This window comes from Pavona decussata, unplaced genomic scaffold (assembly GCF_977016875.1).
Source record: "Pavona decussata unplaced genomic scaffold, jaPavDecu1.1 SCAFFOLD_48, whole genome shotgun sequence".
NCBI lineage: Eukaryota > Metazoa > Cnidaria > Anthozoa > Scleractinia > Agariciidae > Pavona > Pavona decussata.
This window is the reverse complement of record NW_028145470.1, coordinates 5958797-5981764: the sequence shown is the minus strand read 5'-3', so window position 1 is coordinate 5981764 and position 22968 is coordinate 5958797. Positions and strand designations below refer to the sequence as shown.

The 22968-nt window shown below is 38.2% G+C and overlaps 2 protein-coding genes across 3 annotated transcripts in view; one reads left to right on the top strand and one right to left on the bottom strand.

Annotated features, from left to right (window-relative positions):
* Positions 1–5414, bottom strand: part of LOC146482002 (kynurenine 3-monooxygenase-like) — a 21410-nt gene extending 15996 nt beyond the window's left edge. Inside the window, exons 1-3 of the mRNA XM_085108108.1 lie at positions 5290–5414; positions 4159–4228; positions 2666–2763 (exon numbers count right to left, since the gene is read on the bottom strand). Of these exons, the coding sequence (XP_084964234.1) occupies positions 2666–2763; positions 4159–4228; positions 5290–5349 (228 nt within the window). The 5' untranslated portion in view covers positions 5350–5414. The remainder of the gene's footprint in view (positions 1–2665; positions 2764–4158; positions 4229–5289) is intronic.
* LOC146482001 (kynurenine 3-monooxygenase-like) lies at positions 5392–22968 on the top strand. 2 transcript variants are annotated; one of them, XR_014864381.1, is made up of 19 exons: positions 5392–5522; positions 7959–8028; positions 8537–8634; positions 9618–9707; positions 9915–9963; positions 10617–10704; positions 11179–11280; positions 12347–12419; positions 13153–13224; positions 14801–14863; positions 16356–16414; positions 17161–17218; positions 19284–19373; positions 19716–19773; positions 20346–20428; positions 20556–20657; positions 20931–20990; positions 21862–22113; positions 22145–22968. XR_014864381.1 is itself a non-coding variant. In XM_085108107.1 (18 exons), the coding sequence occupies exons 1-18, from the start codon at positions 5445–5447 to the stop codon at positions 21958–21960; spliced, it is 1392 nt and encodes a 463-aa protein (XP_084964233.1). In that variant the 5' UTR covers positions 5392–5444; the 3' UTR covers positions 21961–22968. The 2 variants fall into 2 exon arrangements, 1 of the variants encoding a protein (XP_084964233.1); XM_085108107.1 differs by having other exon boundaries at positions 21862–22968.

Sequence of the window (22968 nt, the reverse complement as noted above, 5' to 3'; positions counted from 1 at the left end):
GTATTATCAACCATTTGATAGGTCAATCGGCTTATGAATAATTCATAAGCCAATTGACTAATAATAATAATAATAATAATTAATAATTATTATTAATGAGTTTTTGAATGGTATATAGTACTTTAGAGAAGAGTGGAGACTATCTCTGTTGTCCACCAGTTCAGCCTCTCCACTCTCCACTATAAAGGACTAAACAATAATTTGTGATTTCAACAATTCACAAATAACCTCCCTAAAGAGGGTAGAAAACTACATAAATTATCCCTGCCTTTTGATATGCTTTGTTGCATGACAAGGTTATCTGAAATACATTTTATTTTATGAATAATTCTTATCGTGGCAATTCTTGTTACAATAAATTATTTTACTAAATATAGCAGAGTAATACTTACTGTACTGTAATTTAACCCATTGACCCCTCAAACGCCCGTAACCGCCCGTGCGCCGACAACCCCCGAATTTCCTGAAACGCCCGAGACCGCCCGTCCAAAATGGCGGCTGGTTTTTCGCCTCTCTACCTCCCCCTGGTGGCTTTTTCGTTATTTTGTTGTCATGGAGATCAAAAGAGATGGTTAACCAATCAAATGCCATCTTCTGCGCATTTTTTGACAGGTCATGTCAAGCACCACAAGGTCAGTAAAAAAAAAAATTTTTTTCGTCGCGCGAGGCAATTGAAATTTACAAGACAATGGCGAATGCGTTAGAAAATGAGCGGCGCTTTTTGGGGACTTAGGGGATGAAGAAAGCTTTGATGGGTTTATGGAGGAAGGATCTAGTAGTGACGATAATTCGGATTTAGATTTCGAGGGCCTAGACGCTGAAGAAGACGAAGAAGATGCTCCTGATCAAGAAGAAGCCCAAGTTCCACAGCCAAGCCATTGACAGACGACGAAGAAGAAGCGAGATGGACGGCTCACCTCTCAGATGTTCAAGTTCCTCCGTTCGTGGCAGCTTCTGGTCCTAATATAGCCTTAGATAATCCTTCCGAATTAGATGTCTTTTTGAATTTTTTAGGAGATGGTTTGTGGGATAGAGTTGTAGAGGAAAGTAATCGCTACACGCAGCAAAAGTTAGGCGATCGATTTGCTAGTTTTCATCAAATCACGCGCGCGGAATGAAAGGCTTTTATCGGGATAAATTTGATCATGGGGATAAATCGCCTCCCAAATTACGCTTTATTTTGGTCTAACGATTATTTTTTGGCAACCAGGGTATCAAAAGGGTAATGACTAAGAACAGGTTTGAGGAAACAAGTCAATATTTGCATTTTAACGATTCAACTAAGGAGCCCGCTCGCGGTGCTGACAATTTCGATCGCCTTTTCAAAGTCAGCTAAGCGCCGCAAGATTGAAAATTTGTCGGTCGCCCCAGAAAATATTGGGAAGCATTTTATTGTTAAAATTGAAGGTAGGAAGAAAGTTTGTGTGCATTGTAAGAGGGTGGGTAGGAAAACAAGTGGGGGGCGTTCAGTAGAGACACACTTTTCAGTGTTTACAATGTAGTGTAGCGCTTTGCAAAACTTGCTTTCTTGACCACGCGGCTTGAAATTGCATTCTTTATAACCCGAGTCCCTATCTTCGACGCAGCGATCTATGAACTATCGGTGAGTTTCAAATGTATATACGATCATGATTTCATTGCATTTTGGCCTAATCAATATTTGAGATCTTTTCTTGGTAAATAACCTTTGGCCGCTAATAGTGACACGTTTCACTAGTTTGCAATTCGCTGCGAATTCTTTTTCAATGATGCGTAGAATATAGTATTTTGAATCTCATTTTGGATTGGACCGGTCACACAATTTTGGCCTTTATTTGGCACGAGTTTAGTTTTTATTTAGCGTCTTTTGTCACATTTTGGCTGCCGAATTCTTTATCTTGTAAATAAAACTTGTTTGGAATCTCCACTTGCTTGTTTTGTCGTTCCTTGCGCTGCGTGAGTTTTTGTTTGCGATGCGTTTGTACTTTGCTTTTCACGAAGAGTTTTCGTGCGGCTCGAGCCATTCTCTCCTTCTCTTATCCTTGCCTGCCTTTAAATGGCCTTGAATCTGTGAGAAAACTTCAATAAATACTGTTAAAATTCATATTTGATGTATACAACAGTGATTTTACCCATTTTCGGTTCTTGACATGACCTGTCTTGACAGTTTTATGCGGCCGCTAATTATTCATATTTGGAGCTCGCCGCGCGTAAAACACAAAAAAAATTTATTTGATTTGTGCTTTTCTCCCTGTCCTATATGTCCATGCATCATATGATAAAATTTTTACACTTTCCGGCAGCAGAATTCCACCTTTTTCGGGTGAGCTTTGCTTTGAAACCTGACCCCGTCTGTAGTGCTACTGCGCATATGGTTTATTTCAAGCGTTTGGATCACGCAGTCTTTACTCCAAAATTTCTAGGAAATTAGCATAATGTCACGCGTCACACTCTCAGGGGGCAATGGGTTAAGTATTAGTTTCATTAAATGTGTTTCGTGTAGTTTTTTGTTTTTTCACACGGCTCAAAGGAAGACAATTTGCTCTCATGACACAATGTTTAAATAAAGAACGTAATAATATGCTGAGTACCCTACCTGGAACTCAAACAAACTATTTGTAAATTATGACAAATTGTTGTTATAGTATCCAATGAATCTTCAGATGGTGTGCATCACAAAACTTACACATTCTAATGTTCCAACTGCTTTTAAGGCTTCAATTCCTCTGGTGGACAAGGCAAGATTGGTGCTGCGACCACGAACAAATTCCACACACCTTGGATCTGTAAAACAATGATCAGTTCACTTCATAGTATACCTTGTTGAGCCTGGTAAAATATATTCTTGGATACAGCTAGAAACTTTGTGTGCCAGTGGAGGTATTTGATGGAGGTTTGGTTGAGGTGGTGCTGTGAGCTAGCTCTGTCAAACCCTGGCCTTATTTGACATACCTACAGGTAAAACATCTTTCCTTTTCCAACCCTCTGTTGACTTATTAAAGTGCGCCTAACCCCCCAATTTTTTTTTCTCTTAAATAAATCTTTACACCTGTTCGAAACATATTGCGCTATTTGGCACCTTTTTCAACCAAATCTTTACTTTTTAAAGGCCGTAAAAGTTACGAAATCTAGCCATCGTCTGTCCCATGACCGAGCTAGTAAGGGGCATGGCTCTATTCCTTACTTGACATCACAAACTGATTTGCATTGTATTAAGTCTTTGTGAAAATGCATGCAAAGCAGTTTGTGACGTCATGTAAGGAATAGACCCATGCCCCTTACTAGCTCGGTCATGGGACATATGATGGCTAGATTTCGTAACTTTTACAGCCTATAAAAAGTCAAGATTTGGTTGAAAAAAGGCGCAAAAAGGCTCAATGCATTTCAAACAGGTGCAAAGATTTATTTAAGCGAAAAAATTAGGGGGGTTAGGTGCACTTTAAAGACTGTCATAGGATGGCTTGGCATTAGGTTTTGAAATTTGTCCACTCTGCAAGGGTTTGTCATGATTCGCTTATACCAATGCCAGAGCTAATGTTAACTCTCAGGAGAACATACAGGAGGAAGGGGAGGGAGGGGGGTGAGGGGGTGGATGTCACTCCCAGTCTTGTCTTTTTTGGGAACATTACCAGTAGCTTTTATTCATTAGGCAAAGGCTTTCAGTAGCTGTTCATTTTTTCCTGGGACAAAAATTTTTTGTTTGACATATATTAGTACCATGTTGCCATGGCAACCAAGGTTTGATCTTATCATCCAAAGTTTAAACACTAATGCATTCTTTATGGCCAGTCGAACTACTTGCTATTCAGAAAGTCAGATTTTGTACCACATGACTATTAAAAAAATTTGTAAAAAGGGACCATTTAACAGGGACTTCTGCTAATTAACATCATATTAGTTGTAAGAAATCTGAGATTGAAGAAATGCAACATTTGTACAAGTTATTATAATAGCACCATCAGCTGGTACCAATCACTTTTGTCAGAACCACCTTAAAATAGACCCTGATCACTTGGCGGCCATGTTGAGTCTCACGGGAATAAAAAGCTCCGTTTTTGCACGGCAAGCCTCGGCCAGACACAAATTCAGTGCAAGGCTTGCCATGCATAAACAAACTTAAGCTTTTTATTTTCCTGAGGGTCAACATTGCTGCCGTGTGATAAAGGTCTATTAAGTTACCCTTGCGTGCTTCATACAGGTCAACTTTGAATCCTCGTTTAACCAAGAAAACTGCACACAATGATCCAACCTGAAAAATTTATAAGAGGTAAATGCCATTCGGATTCTATTAACCATTTTTTTTACAGAGATGGGCATTAGTGGGGCATTTTCCCTCAATGTCTGTCCCAGGGGGCAATTTAGTCTACCCCGGAGCATTTCACAGCCTTGATTTCAATACGCTAAGTTCACTGGCCAAGACAAACAATAATTATTGGTGATTAACTTTGTCTAACGAGGACAGAATGAGATGGTAGATCTACAGAACAAATGATCACTGAAGCAATATATACCTCTTACTAACCAAGTTCGAGGTCCGTACTGTTAATTACGGACCAAGTTTTTTTCTGTTGATTTATGGACCAAGCACAAAGCATGCGGGCCGTAAATCAACAGGTATTAATGAGGATCCGTGACTTAAAGTACAAGACTGAGAAAACGAGGTAAGTAAGATATTTATTAGGTTAATCGGGCGCGCAGAAAAGAAACAAGTTGAAGTTAGCAGGCTGTACAGTGAAACACGGCCCGCAAAACTGACCAGTCACACTGCACGTATTAACTGAGATATAATAAATCAACTTATTTTTTTTTAGCTGTACCATGGGGCATTTGAACAGTTTGTTTGTCCGCACAGTATGGCATTTGTTAGTTTGCTTTCAAATAATCCTAATGCCTGGGGGTCAGCCAGGGGGGATTGGGCATGGAAATGACTTATGCATAACTGATGGCGTTCTCAAAAGCTTGACTGACTGACTGATAGAATTGATTGAATAATTGCCTGACTGTCTAGCTTTTACACATTTGGACAATGGTGAGGTGCCAAAAGGGGGCATATTTAATTACCAGAGGATCTCCTGTTAAGTATTAAGCTAATTTAATTTAGTAGGAGTTCATTGCTTAAACTCTTAAACATTTAAAAGTGAACTTAAGCTTAAATCTAGATCAGACTGATCTAAGCCACACGAGGAATGCACACAAGCCGTATTTTTTATGTACTAATACTTTTGTTAGCGAAGAACTTAAAACAGAAATGGTATTGACAAAAAACTGCGGCATAAAGCACAAGATATAAAGTAAACAAATTTACATTACCAGTCCACCACCAACTATTACAATCTGTTTTGATTCACGTTCATTTAAAGCAGCCGCCATATTTTTCTGCCCTGGTGATACTGTTGTGTAACACTACATACAATGTCCTGAGGTTTTATCAGTTTCCAGTGCCCCATCTTGCTCGGACGTACAAGATGGCCGACATAGCGGCAAGAGTTGTGCAAGAAGAAGAACAGCCTGCAAAGAAGGTGGCTGTGGTGGGAGGCGGCTTGGTAAGATTGTCTAAAAGATCCTCAAGACGTTGACTTTTGTCATAATTAGTAAAGCCATTCACTTTTGACCTTGTATATAGCAAAGAGGTATCTGCGCCGAACGTGATGGAGCCCGTCATGTATTGTCTAGATCTATCGACGTCCATTGCTGTTGCTTAAGTTTATTGCAGTTTAATGCTTTTCTTCAATTGTGGATTTAATATCACACATATTTTCCAAGGAATATTATCTGTAGTTGTCGCAATTTCTAACATCAGCATACACATTTGATAATAACTTAGTTTATAGATAAAATTTATGAACGAATCAGGACAGCCAAGGAACTAGCCTCCCACGCAGTCGTTTTTAGTGGACTCGTATTACCTCCTCCCCACAAACGCCTGCTTACCCAAGCACCACATTCCTTTCCGCCGCTAAGCCAATCACAGTGAACCTTCTAAAATCTGGAAGGTTGACCTTGACCTCAGAACGCCTCTCATGGGAACAGTGAAAAGCATCACGGCAGAGACAGAACTTGACCGAACTTACGTGATCTTTGAGCACCGAGTGCCCTATGTTCAAAATTTCTCGTTTAAACAGCCTATCGACTGCAATCAAATAATTCTTGATGGGATATTTTCCTCAATTTGCCGACTGGTTACGCAAAGTCGCTTTAATATTTATATATCAAGCTTTGGCTTCGATCTTGTCGACCTTGCCGGTGTGGAGGAAAATGAAATATTACCCGATATGTAGCTAAACTGTAAAGATTTTGCAGTTGAAACTTGCTGTGGTGTTGCAATTTCAGTTCGGGGGCATGTGCGACATTTTCCACAAGGTCTACAAGGTGATTGCCTTTTTGTCATTTAACTTAATAGTCTTTAATGGACTGATAAATACTGCAGATCTTCCCTTGATACCTTCTACATTCTTTGCTTTCTCGAATCGAGTTAGTCTCTCGTAGCACTTTGTACAAACAAAGAAATCTGCTCCAAAGTTTCCGCACCCGTTAGAGGTGCCGTGATATCTTCACCGACTGTCAACTCGATCCGGCGGGGAAGATCGATTACACTTTCCCAAAGACTTTGACTCTCCCAGCAGATAATGGTGTCAAAATTAAATGTCGCACAAGAAGCGCTTTTATTCACATTCGATATTTGTTTTGGCATTTCAGCCATGACCAGCCATTCCAGAAGTGAAAAAATATATTCCAACTTAACTCGCGCATCTCTCGAGACTGTACCAGAGACTACACAAAGGTCCCGGGAAACGGAAGCGGCCATTGTAACCTGCAATTTGATTTGATATCATTAGACAATACTTTGATGGTGATTGGCTAGGGTCCTCAGGGAGTAAAACAATGGGAAAGGAAAGTGGCGCTTGGGTAAGCAGGCGTTTGTGGGGAGGAGGTAATACAAGTCCCCTAAAAACGACTGCGTGGGAGGCTACCAAGGACCCTGTGAAGGCTAAGATACTAAAATTAAAATCCTTAACCTTAACAATATAATTATTTTAATTTCTAATGTGTAGCATGAAAATTTTGCGGGTTCTATTTTTTGCAGATTTTGCGGATTGACCTTGATCTGCAAAAATTAGTTCCCGCAGAAAAAAACAGCCGCAAAGTAAAATGCCACAAAAATTAACTCCCTTCAGTCAAATTAAAAACTCCGCTTTTAACCCAGTGAGCTACTGGGCGATATACATTGGACTTAAACAAGAACATTAACATGATCAGCCAACATGTCAGGCAACACTTGGCTAAGAATAAGATATCAACCAACACTCAGTTGATCGCCTGCAGTAAACATGTTCTTCAAGACAGTAGACCAATCATATAGCTCATTCCCAATCCCTTTACGTGAAATTTAGAACAGAAAACATGGTGGCCTTCCACCATTTTGAACGAAAGCAAGACTTCTGTTTCTGTTTCCGTCGTATTGATTCACACCAGGACCAGGTCAGAAGATTCTTCTGATTCCAATTCCACTTCCACTTCTGTCGCTAATGTGAACCAGACCTATGGCACGTAAGTTGTTACAGTGAGATTGATCTCGGAATGAACAACTAGCGTCTCTGTGTCAATGACAGATGCAAAACTTTACATAAGTTGGGGTCCCAGTGCTAAAAAGAAGGAAACAGCAGACCATATGTCAGAAAGGGAGTCAGAGGATTGGGTATCCTGTATCCCTGTTTTTCATCAGTCTCTGGAAAACAGTAATCCCAGCTTATTTTCATAGAGTACAAACTGACCGCTGCCCTTCCCGTCACTAGTGCATCCTACAAAGGGAAGTTATTATAAGAAGACATTAGATGCTGGTAACTACTGGGACTTGAAAGGTGAAAAAGATACCCATTAGGTTGTCTTTGCCAAAATTTGACGTCAACAGAAAAGGGCTCCCAAAGCCTCACCTGCAGATAAGCTGACATTAATTTAATTTTGTGTTGTAATCATTTTAGGCTGGAGCTTTGATTGCTGTTTATCTGGCCAAACGTGGTTTCAGAGTAGATGTTTATGAAGCTCGCAAAGGTATTTAAATCTACTTTAGGTTTGAATTTTATGTGGGACTGTTGCACACTTAGTGATTCTAAAGTTTGAGTCTCTTGATACAATTCTAAAGTGTGATCATTCAACTGAAGCCAACTGAGCAGCACTTTCCTGTGGTGCTGTTAAATATGCTGTACAAGGTGGTTCTAACTTTTGAGTCTGGATGAAATCCTAAAGTGTGACCATTCAATTGAAAGCTACTGAGCAGTACTTTCCTGTGGTGCTCTTTATTATGCTGTACAAGGTGGTTCTAACTTTTGAGTCTGTAGATGAAATCCTTAAGTGTGAACATTCAACTAAAGCCAACTGAGCAGTACTTTCCTGTGGTACTGTTTGTTTATAAAAATTATGTTGTACAAGGTGGTTGTAACTTTTAGTGTGCATGTAAGTGACCAGATGAAAGCCATTGAGCTGTACATACTTTATAGCAGTGCTGTTTGTTTTTCAACATAATGTCATCGTCCTTTTAAGTAATATTATTTATTTTTAGACCCACGCAAGGAGGCAGCTATCAGAGGAAGAAGTGTTAACCTTGCCTTTTCTGTCAGAGGAATAGAATCCTTAAGAGCAGTTGGTGCTGAAGGACCAGTAAGTTCTTTTATTTTCAGATGACCATGCTTTTAAAACTTATAAACACCTCCAATTCAAAATCCTCCCCCTCCTCTTCCACCCCTTGAATAACAAATCCAAATAGCAGAACAAAATAAATTAATGGCCACAAGGATTAAAAGCAAGGAATTTTATAATAGTTTAAACGGATGAATAAAAAATCACTTGTTTTAAGTAAGGCTCACTTTCTGCCGGTTTCATTTTAACAGCTGATAATCCAGCCTAGGTTTAAGTGTTAGTGGTAATAATAATTATGGTTTCTGACGGGAAGAGAAAACTAGAGTACCAAACAAAAATCTGGAGAGAACAAGGGCAATAACCAAAAACAAACTCAAGTTATTTCAGCTTGCTTGACATGTGCCCTAAAAGCACAGATCCCTTTGATCTTGCAAGTTACTTGACATGTGGTCCAGGAATTGTGCTTTAGCAACACTAGTGTGAGAATTTTGAGTGCTCTCACCACAGCATCATCCTTGCTCCCCTGATGTTCAGAGCTCGGTTGTTCGAAAGCCAGTCAACGCTTATCCTCAATTAAAAATTTTCCAAGGTTTACATTTTGCTCATTAAAAATGTTTTTAGAAGCAAATGTAAGCTAGTGGTAAAGAAAAGTCTAAGTAAAGTTCTAAGGAACTAAAAATTTTTGGAAAAGTCTTCATTGATTAGTAAGTATTATTAAACTCGAATCAAAGTTCATGTTAACCCAGGTCAGGATAAGCCTAATTGGGCTTTGAACAACTGGGCCCTGGTATTCAGGCCTTTCAGTGTTTTGATAATTTATATTATTTAACTGCATGTCAGTAGTATACAATGTAACTGAAAAAGTAGGATGCCTGCAAGGGAATTCAAGTTTGTAAAATATATTTTATTAACAACAGAGACTTAAAGAAAGGCATCATGCAAAATAGAAAGATAACCGTTTCAATTGAATGTAAACATTGTTACTACTTGTTTCCTTCTTTCAGGTTCTTTCACTTGGCATACCAATGCACGCCCGCATGATTCATTCTCATAGTGGAAAGACTACCCCTATCCCATATGGAAAGAAAGGACAAGTAAGTCAATCTTACTGAACACCTTCTCATTTGCAACATTTTTAGATCTAACGTAATCACAACAGGACATATTGTGGCCAAACACTGAGCCAGTTAGCTGTTAGCGACAATAATGATTACATTGCCAATCATTTCTTAGATCCAAATAGCCAAGAATTAGTGATTAAATACATGAACTGTTTTAAGAATCTTTTTAAATTTTTTTAGCACCTGTTATCAGTTGAGAGACAGAAACTGAACAAACAACTTCTTTCTGGTAAGAATTCCCTTTTAGGAATTTATTTTAGGCCCTTTTTTGTGCATTGTCTATAAATTAAATTAGTTTATAGTTAGGCAGGGTCTTTTGTAAAACATCAAGCAGTTAAACAGTACAAACTCAAAGTTCTTATTGAGGGGTATCTTGATACCTTAATCAAATTCTTCCAACTTAACACTACATGGAATATGTCAAAAATGGTAAGGAAACTCTGCAGGTTGATATTGGGGGCCTCCTAAGATATCGTAATTGAATATTAAGTATTGTTTCTGAACAGTAGGCTTAATGGTTATTCCAACAAAAGACCAATTTTGTTAAGAAACAATACTTAACCCTCTTAAGCGCTAACGGTGATCAGCATCAAATTTCTCCTTGTAACAATCAATCCCTGGGTTCATGAGAATAAAGGTATGATCACATAAGGTGAATTTTCTTGATATTTTAATAACTTCACCCCAGTACTTTTAGAAGAAAAGAATGGGGTCAAGATAGGAGAATTTGTTTAAAGGTTTAAGATGCATTTTAACTTGATAGCAAGGATTCGTTAATCTTGTCCCTGGTTAATACTTAAGTGCAACCTCCTGGTTTACAGTACAATTGTTTATTTGAAACAGTTTACTCTCAATAAAGTGATGCTGTTTCTTGTTCTTTAGTTGCAGAATCTTATCCCAATGTGGGATTACACTTTGAGCACAAACTTATTGCAGCTGATTTAGAAAAGGGCCATCTCACATTCAGATGGTAAGTTTCTTTTTTGGGTGTATAGTTGATCCTCTGCTAACGGACGCCTCCCATAGGCAGACACCTGTCATAAGTGGACACTTGGTCATGAATGTTCTCAGCTACATACAAGCGCCACTGTACATTTTTGACCTCCCATAAGTGGACACCTCTCTTAAGCAGACACTTGGTCATGCTCTCAGCTACATACAAACACTACATTTTTAACCATATGCAAACACCTCTCTTATGCAGACACTTTTTCTGGTCCTGAGGGTGTCTGCTCACAGGAGGTTGGACTGTATTCATTTAGGAAAATCCAAATCTGGATTTTGTGTTTCAGATTTTGCATTGTTTTTTTTGAACGGTGGGGGAGGGGGGGAATCAGAAAAATTATTTATTTCAGATCCAAGAAATCCGTCTCTGGCAAGGATTTTGTAAAAGAGTAACCGTTGACATTGTTATCACTGCAAGCATCTCTTTCATTTCTTGCAGCCGTGGCAATGATGATCAGACTCTTGAGGTAGATACTGACCTTACTGTTGGAAGTGATGGAGCATACTCTGCGATACGACGAGAACTCATGAAGAGACCAAGGTAGGAAGAAGTGTCTCTACATCTATCTTTTTATGATGGAATTGAAATAATTTTCCTTTTGAAGAAACATGAGTAAAAGATATGGAGAATGAGAAACTGTCGCAGAAGTACTCATTAACTAGCCAAGTGTCTCCAACACTGAAAGTGAATATATGAAAATTCATACATTTGAACTGCAGAAGAAAGAATGAACTAGTGGTCAAGATCACCAAGGTTATATTAGTACTGTACGCAAATTAAGCAGTTGCGAAAAGAAACTGAAAAAAATATACAGTCAGGCTTTAACAGGATTTTAACTCATGACCTCTGCAATACCAGTGCAGTGCTCTACCAAGCTAAATGCGAGCTGGTCATTTTGTCACCTCTACAGGTATATAATGAATTCACAAATGACCAGCTCCCAATTGGCTTGGTAGCTCAATTGAACAAGAATCACTGTAAAATAAATAGTAACCTTTATTTACATGTACCCTAGGCAGTGTTTAATTAGCACAAGTGCTAGTGGGGCCGAGCATTAAACTTCGCAAAGAAATAATTTAAATTGAAAAATGAGGTGGTTAAGAATCAGGAGGCACACCAGATGGCTATTTATGAGCACGGCCGAGGAGTTAACAGTAAACAGTAAAACTTTATTGAATCTCCCGGTCAGGGTTTTTCAGACCCAATGTACATAAGCATATAAATAATAACTCATAAGTTTAAAATATCGAATAAAATGTCTAAGCGTTAAAATCATAATAACAGATAAAAAGGTCAATAGGCAACCCTCCTAGCTGACAAGAAATGATTCAAAAAGGATTTCTCTAAGTTTCTTTGAGTGAGTTGAACTCAGGGCTACCAAGAAGAAAGCCCTGAGCTGAACTCAAGGCTACTAAGAAACAACTCCAGCTAGTGGTCAGAGTGCGAGACTTGTATCTGAGACTCCGGATTTCAATTCAGATGTCCCAACGCTGCTTCCCTCCTGAGGCACAGTGGTGTGTTTAGTTTTGTCAGCTGGAGAAAGGTAAAATGTGTTTTCCACGGCAAACACCTTCATTCATCTCAGACTTCGATGTTTCCTTTTCAGGTTTGATTTTAGTCAGGAATACATCCCTCATGGATATAAAGAACTTTGTCTTGCCCCCACACAAGATGGAGAGGTACAGTCTGGTCTTCATGTTTTTAAAACTGTCACTTTGCATTAAGGGTGATGAGCTAGGATATGCAATTAATCCAAATGCAAGGATTCTAACAATGACTGATTGTAGTGGGAAACTGTAATCGCAAAGACCACAATCAATATTAAAATAGGATGAAAGCTAAGATAAAGCAACATGAAAATGATCACAGACTTACACTGTTCTACTCCTGGTGGCAACTAAATGTCCAAAGCAAAAATCATCCTTGTTGCAAAGGGACGAAAGGTTCAAGGATAAACAGTTAACATGACATATTACCAATTCTTCAACTTAATCATTCTCCAGTGTGGCCCACGCCAAGGGCATTCAGCTGAGATGACTAGACTTTGATTAAAAAATTAATGAGTAACTGATTAATAAATTGATTACATTGTACTAAATTGTAACTGAAACTGAAATATCTGTCATTGTCATTGTTTTTCATTATCAAGATGGTCAATAACATTATCATGAACTTCTACATCGTTATCATCATCGTCATCATATCTCACAGCAGTTCAATGGCCACATAAGTCAATAACTCATGTTCAGTAGCTACAGAGACCTGGATAAGTACCATGTCATCAAGATCATAGTTGAATTGAATGCCAGGGAATATAAAATGTTATGCCGGTTTTGTACTTAACTAGCTGTTCAATTTTGTTAAAACATTGACAAATATTAATTTTATCCTCTGACTGTGTTTCCCTTTTAGTTTGCTATGGCAGTAAATTATTTACACATATGGCCAAGACAAACATTCATGATGATTGCTTTACCAAATCAGGTAAATCGCTTTCTTGACTAATAGGTGTGCGAGACAATGTTATTAATAATCTAGGTCACAGATTTGGAGGGAGGGTGAGGGCTTAATGATGGGTTCACCCTAATGAGGGCTAATGTTCAAAATATCAGCACTCAAATCTCTTTATGGTGGTCAAATTACCTCATCAACTCTGTTAAGGACGGTGCCTACTATTGTTACTGCGCATACGTTCTGCGCATCTCGAGATACTCGGGTTTCCTATGGGTGGTGCCTACTAGTACAGGAATATTTTTGCGCGGTTTAAAACTATACAGAGGAAGTAGAGCTTAGCAAATGCTTTTGTTAACTCAAAAGAAAATGGGGGGTAACCATGCATTTTTCAGAGATAATTAAGCTTCAATTTAGGAAAAAAATCCCATACATTGCTTTATATTTTGGCGCTTTTTAGGGATATTATTGCTTAGTTATCTCTGAAAAATGCATGGTTACCCCCAATTTTCTTTTTGGATTCCAATAGCCCTTGCTAAGATCTGCTTTTCCCGCATAGTCATAAACCGCACAAAAATACTTCGGTATTAGTGGGCACCGTCCTTAATAAAGCCAACATTCGTTTTTACTTCCCACCAATGCAGCACCGCAGTTTCTTTAAAAACTAATCCCCATATCCATTTGAAAACTTTACTCATGTTCATTTATTTATTCAAACTGCACAGTCTTGGAATCATGAGATGAGCTACATGTATACTGTCCTACTATTTTAGTTTCTATTATCATTCACAAAGTACCTTTACTTAATAGACCCTTCTCCAAAATGGCGGCCGAAAATTCAAATAAGTTAAAATTAAAAACATATACCAGCACTAGAAAGAGCACTTTTACTTTAGTAACCCTGCAAAGTTTCAGCATATCAGGTGTAATATCAGCTGAGAAAATGTAAGTTGAAAAATGAAAAATTTACAGATGTTTGTAGGACTGGAGGTACATGTATGACGTATACCCCAGTCATACAAACGTCTGTAAATTTGTCAAATTTCACCTTACGTTTCCCAAGCTGATATAACACCTAATATGCTGAAACTTTGCAAAGTTACTAATTAAAATAAATTAAAAGTAAAGGTGCTCTTTCCAGTACTGGTATCAGTTTTTCATTCAGTTCAATTTTAACTCATTCAAATCTGTTGCTGCCAGTTTGGAGAAGGGTCTATTTATGTCTCTCTCCTCCGCAGAGGGCCCCTTCATAAAAAAAAAAGGGAGAAATGGAGAAAAAGGGTCCACACCCGTCGTCATTTCACTCTCTCCAGTTCCTTATCTGTCCGATCCCCACGCTCCTCTTTATATCTGTTCACTCACGTCAAAGAGGCCTCTGCGGAGAAGAGAGTGTTAATGTTAAAAACAAAAGTGAGATAAGTGCTCCATCTGCTTTAAGTGCCTACTCCCAAATGAAATAAAATGAAATTATTAAATATTAACTTTTCAGATAGCACTGGTGATTCAAATCTTCACTGTACAATTTGATTATGAATTTTTAAGTTATTATTATTGGTAGCTGCAGAATACCAACAACTTCCTATGTCTGTCTCATTTTTTTTGTTCATAGGATAAGTCATTCACCTGCACATTGTTCTTCCCGTTTGACCAGTTTGACAAGTTGAAAACAAAGGTACAGTATGTTTAACAAATAGATTCCATTTTGCCGTGCGTCTGTGCTCTGATAATGCACAGATGACGTCAAAACGTGGTGAGAACAAAGAAGTACGCTACAAGCCGCAGGGGAGTAGCGTGACTGATGTTCTCACCACGTTTTGACGTCCTCTGTGCTTTATCAGACTACAGACCCACGGCAAAATGGAATCTATTTGTTTTATACAATAGCCAAGACATTTCAACACATTTCGTGAGCGAGAATCGCGTTGCCTGAGCTGAGTCAAAAACTTTCCAGCAAACTCAGTTTTGGACTACTACATTCATGCAATTGTGATCTTCTAAATTAGAGTATAATCCGAAAGAATTTCACTAACAATATTTTCAAAACTAACTTTTATTCCAGAAGGAAATCCCGATCTCAAAATATTACAGCAAGTTGCTTCACTATGATTTGTAATCGATTACTCGCCATTACCGGATTTCTATCGGCGACATATTTCGACAAATATTTGCTTTCTTTTCACTTCACAACAAAGTTCTAGCTTTCCTATCCTGGTTGAGGTCACTCTTAACGGTCTTTGTCCAATTTTTTTATTGGACAGTTTTCCTTTCCTGAGAAAATTTGCCTTTGTCCGCTACTCGCAAATACAGTTTGTAAAACTTTGTTCACCAGTCGCTCTGGCTGGACTCTAGACTCTGATCACGTGCACTAGTCACGCCACTCGATGACGTCAATCGTGCGTCTATACTCTAATCACACACTCCTCTAGACCAATCAAAACGCGAGTTTTACACAGTTCATTGTATAAATGTTAATAATCGACAGCAGTGGATTTCGCCCGGTTCTGGACTTTCCTTAGATTTTTGCTAGACAAAACTGGACCCTGATCGGGTGAGGGCCAACATTTATAAGGGAACTGGTCGTAACAAGTTTGTTTGAAGAGGACCCACCTTGTCTAGGGTACAGGGGTTATCAAAGACCCCGCCTATCTCATAAAAATTAGCAGTAAAATTTTATTGGCTTTAATATTTGAGTTGACATAGGAATGTTCAGCTAGAATCACACCTTTTGTCCTTCAATACCAGAAATTTTCCACAAGTGTTTCTGAACTTTTCTGATTGTGTTTCTCTTATAGTGAAAACATAAACACTGCACTGTTTAGGGATCTTTGCTTCAAAACAAATAGTTTGCAAGTGCTTAAAAATTACATTTCAGTGTAAATGACTTTCAATATTTTATTGTGTACCAGTAAATGGATATTCCATACTGTTATTTTATTATTCAGTAAAAAGAATAAAATGTGTGAGTGAATGTTAATTTGGTACCATGTTAAGATTCTATAGCCTTCATCTGGCTCACTGTGATGGTACCTTCATGGTGTGTTAAGGTTTTCATAAACTGATATCCCGGCCACTGTAAACACCCTTGTTATTATACAGGAAAAATTGTGGAATGATGCAAAAGTGCACATATTAGTTGACAACTCAACTCCTTATCTTTCTTATAGGAGGATGTGTTGGACTTTTTTCAAAAAGAATTTCCTGACTTCCTGGCTCTAATGGGAGAGTAAGTTGTTGACTGTTATCGGGGAAGTTAAGGGTCTGCGCTGCAGATGTAATATAACCCACATCTGCGACACAGGCTAGAAAGCTTAGCACAGATCATAGATATGTCTGTAAGTCAGATGGCACAGAAGTTAAATGTTCCCTTGATGGTTTGTTCTTGCTTCTCGCCAAGGCCTAGAAAATTCTTGTTTTGGTTTTCATAAAATCTGATTCTGTTCATATAGGTTTCTAAAGAGCATTAACCATAAAGAAAACCTAACAAAAAGCTTGGGGTGGGGGTAACTCAGCAAAAGATTGGCATGCCATCTGGGGTGGTTTTGAATTATTTTCCAAGTCAGAAAACCTGGCTGACAAAATCCTAGGGGGAGTACTCTGTAATGGACAAGAAGGCATCTGGGGATGATGCATGCCACTCCAAGTGGCTTCATCCTGTGGAAACATGCAATGTTCAGTTCCAGAAAATATTCACACTCCCCCTACGGAAAGTTTTTTGTTTTGCACCCTCCCTCCTCCCAGGAAATTCCAGTTTAGCTTCATACTTTGCTTCTAAAATTTTGACTTTTAAGACCCCCTCCCCCTAGGAATTTCCATTGACCTTCCTAGGGTGGGTATGGATTTTATAGAACTACACAATATTGAATAGTGTTGGCTAATTGCACAAATATAGGCATGACAATTTTACGCTAGCAACTTTCCTTAGGGATTTTCTTCTCAAATTTTCTATTATTTTTCATTTTATTTTATCAGGGAAAAACTGGTGGAAGAGTTCTTCAGAAATCCCACTGGTCCAATGATATCTGTTAAGGTAAGATGGATGACTTTGGTGCACTCTTAAAGCCAGGCTGAAAAAGTTATATCAGGGTGTAATATTCACTTGAAATGAAATTTTATTAGTAAAGCATTTGTCTAAAAGTTGTATTTTAATTGATGTAAATTTGCATACATTAATTTCTACATATTTTCACAAATTTAATTGCTGTACATAAGTTTGTATGACATATGACTGCACATAAAATTTGTACACTGTAAAACTAATCACTTAATCAATTTTTTATCATACATATCAAGTACAAATTAACAATAAATTATTATTGTTGTCAAACTAATTTAAATAAGGCTTTTACCGAACGGTAAAATGCGCTTAATGGAACGTGACGCCTTAGGGGTGGTAGGTCACGCAATGTTGAGTCGACCCCAGACAATAATGTATACACGAAAGCCTCATTCATAAATGAATACTCTCTATTCAGTAGGGTTACGATAATAGCCTTTCATGGCTAGGAAATTGTACCAATATGTTGCACAATTGTCTAGAAATGAATCTTACCTTTGCTGGGATTGGTTCATGTTTTGTAAAGCCCTATTGATGGTTAGTAGTTTGCCACGTTGTGTCTTTTAGTTTACAGTACTTTTTTACCTATTGGTCGAACTTTGAGTCACTGTCTCGCCATAAAACCGTCAGAACACTATCCCATGGCATTATCGTGGCAGTACTGCACAAACACAAACGCTTTTAAAAATTTTGTTTACCCACCCTCCCTCCCTTTTGAGGAGGATTGTTATATATTTATTAAACTTGGGGTCACTCCTTGTGGTTCGGTTAACCCTTTAACCCCTAAAGCAAAACGACATTTTCTCCAGATCCAAGACTTCAAACTCAATGTCCATGTATGATATACCATTTTAAAGCTACTCGTGAGTGTATTTCATAACTGATATAATTATGAATAAGAAAAGTTATGGCTTTGAGATAAATGGCCTTGAAACACAAAAATTTAAAACTTCAAAAACGCCCCAATCCTTGTGTATATTAGGTATACCCCTAAACTATAGCTTATTTTGCAGGTCTCAACATCTTCATTTATGCGAGAGATGTCTTAAGACCCACAATTTCTAGGGGAAAAAAGTTGAAAAGTTATAGGGGTGGTCAACCATATCACATATGGGAGGGGGTTAAGTTTTTATCCTTTTAATGAGTAGATCTTCACAAGACCATCTTGGTGTCAAAAATTCATAGAAATCTGTCAAATACTGACAGAGTTATGGCATTATGTGCCAAATGGCACTCTTAGGGATTAAAGGGTTAAGTCTGCATTGCGACTTCCCTCAAGCTCTTGGCATTACTAGTATCTTGCCATCTTGTACCTTTGCCTTTATCTTGTCCGATCCAGCCCGTATGGTGCTGGGGAGATAAGAATGGCTCTGCCAATACTCTTGGCCTACCCCACGTTAGTGGGGAGGTAAGTGAGGCTTACGTTTGTTTTGCGCACATAACCCGAAGTCGTATTAACCTGCCACGGGGATGTCCCCCAATTACGCCACCTTGTTGTCTGTTTACTTTGTCTCAATACCCCTATCTAGCTGCATGCTTTTGTTAAACAATAATAATTTAAAGTATATGCGGAATAGTGACATTAATTATTTGTTATCAATTAATTTCTGTGAGTTCTCGTGGGACGAATGGTTATTCCATGATAACCATTGCCCAATTTGGTGTTAATTTTAGTTAAATCAGTCACCCAATTTTTTCAATGAGAATAAAAACAAAGAAAGAAAGTCCTATTTTAAGGTCTTACAACCGTCTTTGCTCTAATCACAGTGATCACACTCAGTATAACAACATCACTTGTGCATTGTAGAAATTATTTGGAGGGTATAAAATAATAAATCATTTCTGGCTTGCTGGTATATCATCTAAAAACACCTTCAGTTGCCCTCAAAACTGCACAGTTTTCCTCAAAGCTTCACTTCTCCACCAACTGTTCATTTTACAGACAGTCTTTCTTCCTCAGAATGTGTCATCTGTCGTGATATACCAGCCCTCTTTAGGGGTTCACGTACTAAAAAACATCAACTATCTTTGTCCTTAGTGTAAACCATATCATGTTAAGGACAAGGTCGTCATCATTGGTGATGCAGCTCATGCTATGGTTCCTTTCTATGGCCAAGGAACAAATTGTGTAAGTACCTGCACGAGGGTGTAGACTGCAGTTATAGCTTATTAGCATCCTTGATTCCACAGGGAACAAAACTTCAGAGCCAGAGCTTTCATTTTTCTTCAAATCCCATAAAATTAGCCTAAACCTCTTAATTTCTTCTCTTGTCAAGACTTGCCGGTAGTAGTCATTTTCTTATAGACTGAGAACAATCGAGTTTATGAATTATGGCTTTTTTAGCAAACCTGCAAGTATCTTGGCTATAATAAATGTAAATTGGTATTTTGAGTTTGAATGTGTTATAAGTGGTGTAGTTCAAGAAGTAAGGGATCCCATTTTTCATTCATTTTTTGATTTCTTTCTCAGGCATTTGAGGACTGTCTGGTTTTTGATGGCCTGCTAGAGAAACACAATAACGACATCGGTTTGTGGATTGTCCATCAATTTTTCATTCCACTTTCATTCCAAGGATGTGTCATTTAACTGAAAACTCAAGATACAAAAGAACACTTGTTGCATGGTTGATTTCTGCCATTTGGCTTTAAACAGAGAAGAAAAGAAATCGTTCTGCATGCTTGGTTTCAGTTGGTGGTTCAACTAAGGTCGTAAGAAAATTCATCATATTGGAGCCTTTAATTCACAAAATGAATTTGAAACTGCATTTCTGCCATGATACACATTCTGCATGAAGCATTAGAGCATCTTTTGTAGAAACTTGGATTCCAAGGCCAGATTGTCCTTTTTTCCAGCAAGTCCTTCAATGAGAATGGTGTTTTATTCAATGATACAGGCATACTTGGAAAAAAGAAATCCAAGTGCTCCCAACAGAAGTCAAACCTGTGACCTTTCGATCTAGTTTGGATGCTCTACCACTGAGCTACAGGAGACTCGTGGGAGCTAAGGCCATGGCAGTTGCATTGGTGCAAAGTAGACAGTGGTTCTAAAATCCTTTACATGTAAATCAGTCCAATAATGTTTGAACTTTGCTTCCTGCAGGAACAGTTCTGGCAGAGTACTCAAGAATAAGAAACAGGGATGCTGAAGCTATCTGTGATTTAGCGATGTACAACTACATTGAGGTAAAGATTGAGGCAAGACAAAAAACCTTCCATGGAGGGAGTATGGATATTTTCTGGAACTGAACATTATGACATATAGCTGCCAGTCTCAAGTTTGTTACACAACATGTTTTCTTCCTCTTCACAGATGAGATCCCTGGTTACTTCACCAGTTTTCCTCATGAAGAAGAAACTGTTCAACTTTCTTCACTGGATAATGCCTGAGACATTCATCCCTCTCTACTCTATGGTAAGTAAAAGCACTGATGAGAGAGAAGTAGTATGTTTTAAAAGGAGCAAGTTCACATAGCCTGATCTTGGGTTGCCTGTGACTTCAGTATCTGCCGAGTTCTAACCATTATTGTAAGTCTGTTCTCCTTCACACCTAAACAATATTGAAATCAAGGTGCTTAAATATCATTTTCAACATGGCAATAGAAGAAATTGAGGAAACATGTATGCAATGTATTATCATTGTCTGATATGGTAAATATATTCATTGGTTACTGTATTGTGTCCTCAGGTGTCATTTTCACAGATCCCATACCATGCAGTGATTGAAAGGTCGCACTGGCAGGATAAGGTTTGTGGTCCAGTGATCATTTCCTAATTAATTCGTCCCAAATGTATGCTGGGCACAAATATATGCAGGGCACTGTCTGCAGAATATAAACAGGTGTTTGGATGGTGCTTAAATTATTAGGGCACACCAAAGAACCCTCACTATAAAAAAAAGCAGCATATCTACATTTATTCTGTGATCTGATCTTTCCATGAACACTTTTTCATTCACTTCACATGACGTTGATATGGTGGGAACAGTCCCCAAGCGGTTGGGGGGGGGAAGGGGGGGGGCTACAGGAATATCTAGGTATGTGCGGTCCCAAAGATATTGGTTTTGCGCCATTGTGGTATGAAATAGGTTATGGATTTTAACCATTTTGATCTGAACGTCTGAAAACGGCTATGGATTTTTACAGAAATGGGTATGGATTCTAGAAACCAGGTGTGAAAAAGTGTATGAATTTTACAAAAGTAATGACATACCCGGTAGTTTTGGTCTGAAATAGGGTCAGAGTATGGAGAACCAAGCCTCACACCCTCACCAAACATTCTGAGGATTAACCCCCCCCCCCCCCCCACCCCCACCAGAGATGGAGTACAGTAAGATGGAAAATAGATTGATAGCTACACCTAGAAGCACTATTATACTGTGAACATCTGATGTAGGGTAAAAATACAAATAAGCAGATAGGCCTTTGTCAGACTTTGTGTGACTCAGACAATCATCATCATGCTGGGATCAACCTTCCACATAATTATCAGAATTTATCAACACTTGTATCAGCATTGGCTGATCCCTGATCAATAATCCTCAAGTATGAGGGGCATGCAGTTTGTACTGGAAACTAAAACTAAAATTATACTCTGAAGTCAAGTTTTGTTTGTTTCAGGTTGTGAAGAGGGCAGCTATAGCAACAGCATTTATAGCTGCAATAGGAGGGGCCCTTACTGTTCTCAGAATATTGAAGAAAGACTTAAAACTGTTTTAAGAAGTTAAATATTGTTTGATAATTAGAAATGAACCACCACAGAGGTTTTTAATAGAACCTATGTTATTGGGAAGGGGTGTTCAAGACAAACATTTTGACATTTTTGAAAAATTTAAAAAGACGTTTATGCTGTTGTGGAGGAGCACCAGTGCCGTGGTATTAAACACGTCAGACTTTCGGTCAGAAGACTAGAATATTAGGGGTTTTAGGTTTAATAGGTTCGACTTGGTCTCTAAACTGTAGTGCAGTTTCTTTAGTTTACCATCAAACATAGCCAATTTTAAATCCTGCTACTGTAGGTAAACTTCCCCAAGACCGTGCCCTCCTTTAACTTAGTCCTTTGAATGAATACCACCCAAGGGCTTTTATTTGAAGGGCTGGGAGTTAAATGCATTTCAGGTAGCATTTTTTGTTTTAGCTCAGATTTCAGGAGTTTTTGCATGTGACCTGGAATTCCTTCAGGAAAAGTTTCTCCAATGTTTTATCTGCTGTTTTTCACTTTGTGTGCAGTAAAATCTATGATTATGGGCAAGATTTCCATTTTTATTACAAAACAAAATGCAAGGCAGTGGAAAAAACATTGGAGCAACGTTTACTGAAGGAACTCAAGGCCAAAAAACTACTCGGTTATGCTCTCAGCCCTTCATTTGGAAGTTTACTGTAACAGTGACACACAAAACATAGCACTTCAATACCATTTTCTGTGTATAAGCTCGGTCTCATTTCATCAATGGTCATTTTGAGTAGCCTAAACGTAGTAAAAACTTCAAACCAAGAAGCTGATGCTACTAAACTGCAATTAACTACTTAAGCAACCATTAGATAAAATGGGACAATAGTTTATAACTTTAAAAAACATTTGGTCATCAGGTGCATTTTTATATTTAATATTTAAATCAAGGACAAAATTGCTCCCACAAATGTTTTGATAGAATGAGTCTTCAAAGGGTATTTTTCATGTGCAAGGTTAAATTAATTGCCTATTATCATTAAAGTGTTTGTTGAAAA

Excerpts from the sequence above, each read along its gene's own strand:
- LOC146482001 (XM_085108107.1), top strand. The coding sequence starts at position 5,445 with ATGGCCGACATAGCGGCAAGAGTTGTGCAAGAAGAAGAACAGCCTGCA. Across the intron at positions 5,523-7,958 it reads CTGTGGTGGGAGGCGGCTTG|GCTGGAGCTTTGATTGCTGT; the intron begins GTAAGATTGTCT and ends TAATCATTTTAG. Across the intron at positions 19,774-20,345 it reads GAAACACAATAACGACATCG|GAACAGTTCTGGCAGAGTAC; the intron begins GTTTGTGGATTG and ends TGCTTCCTGCAG.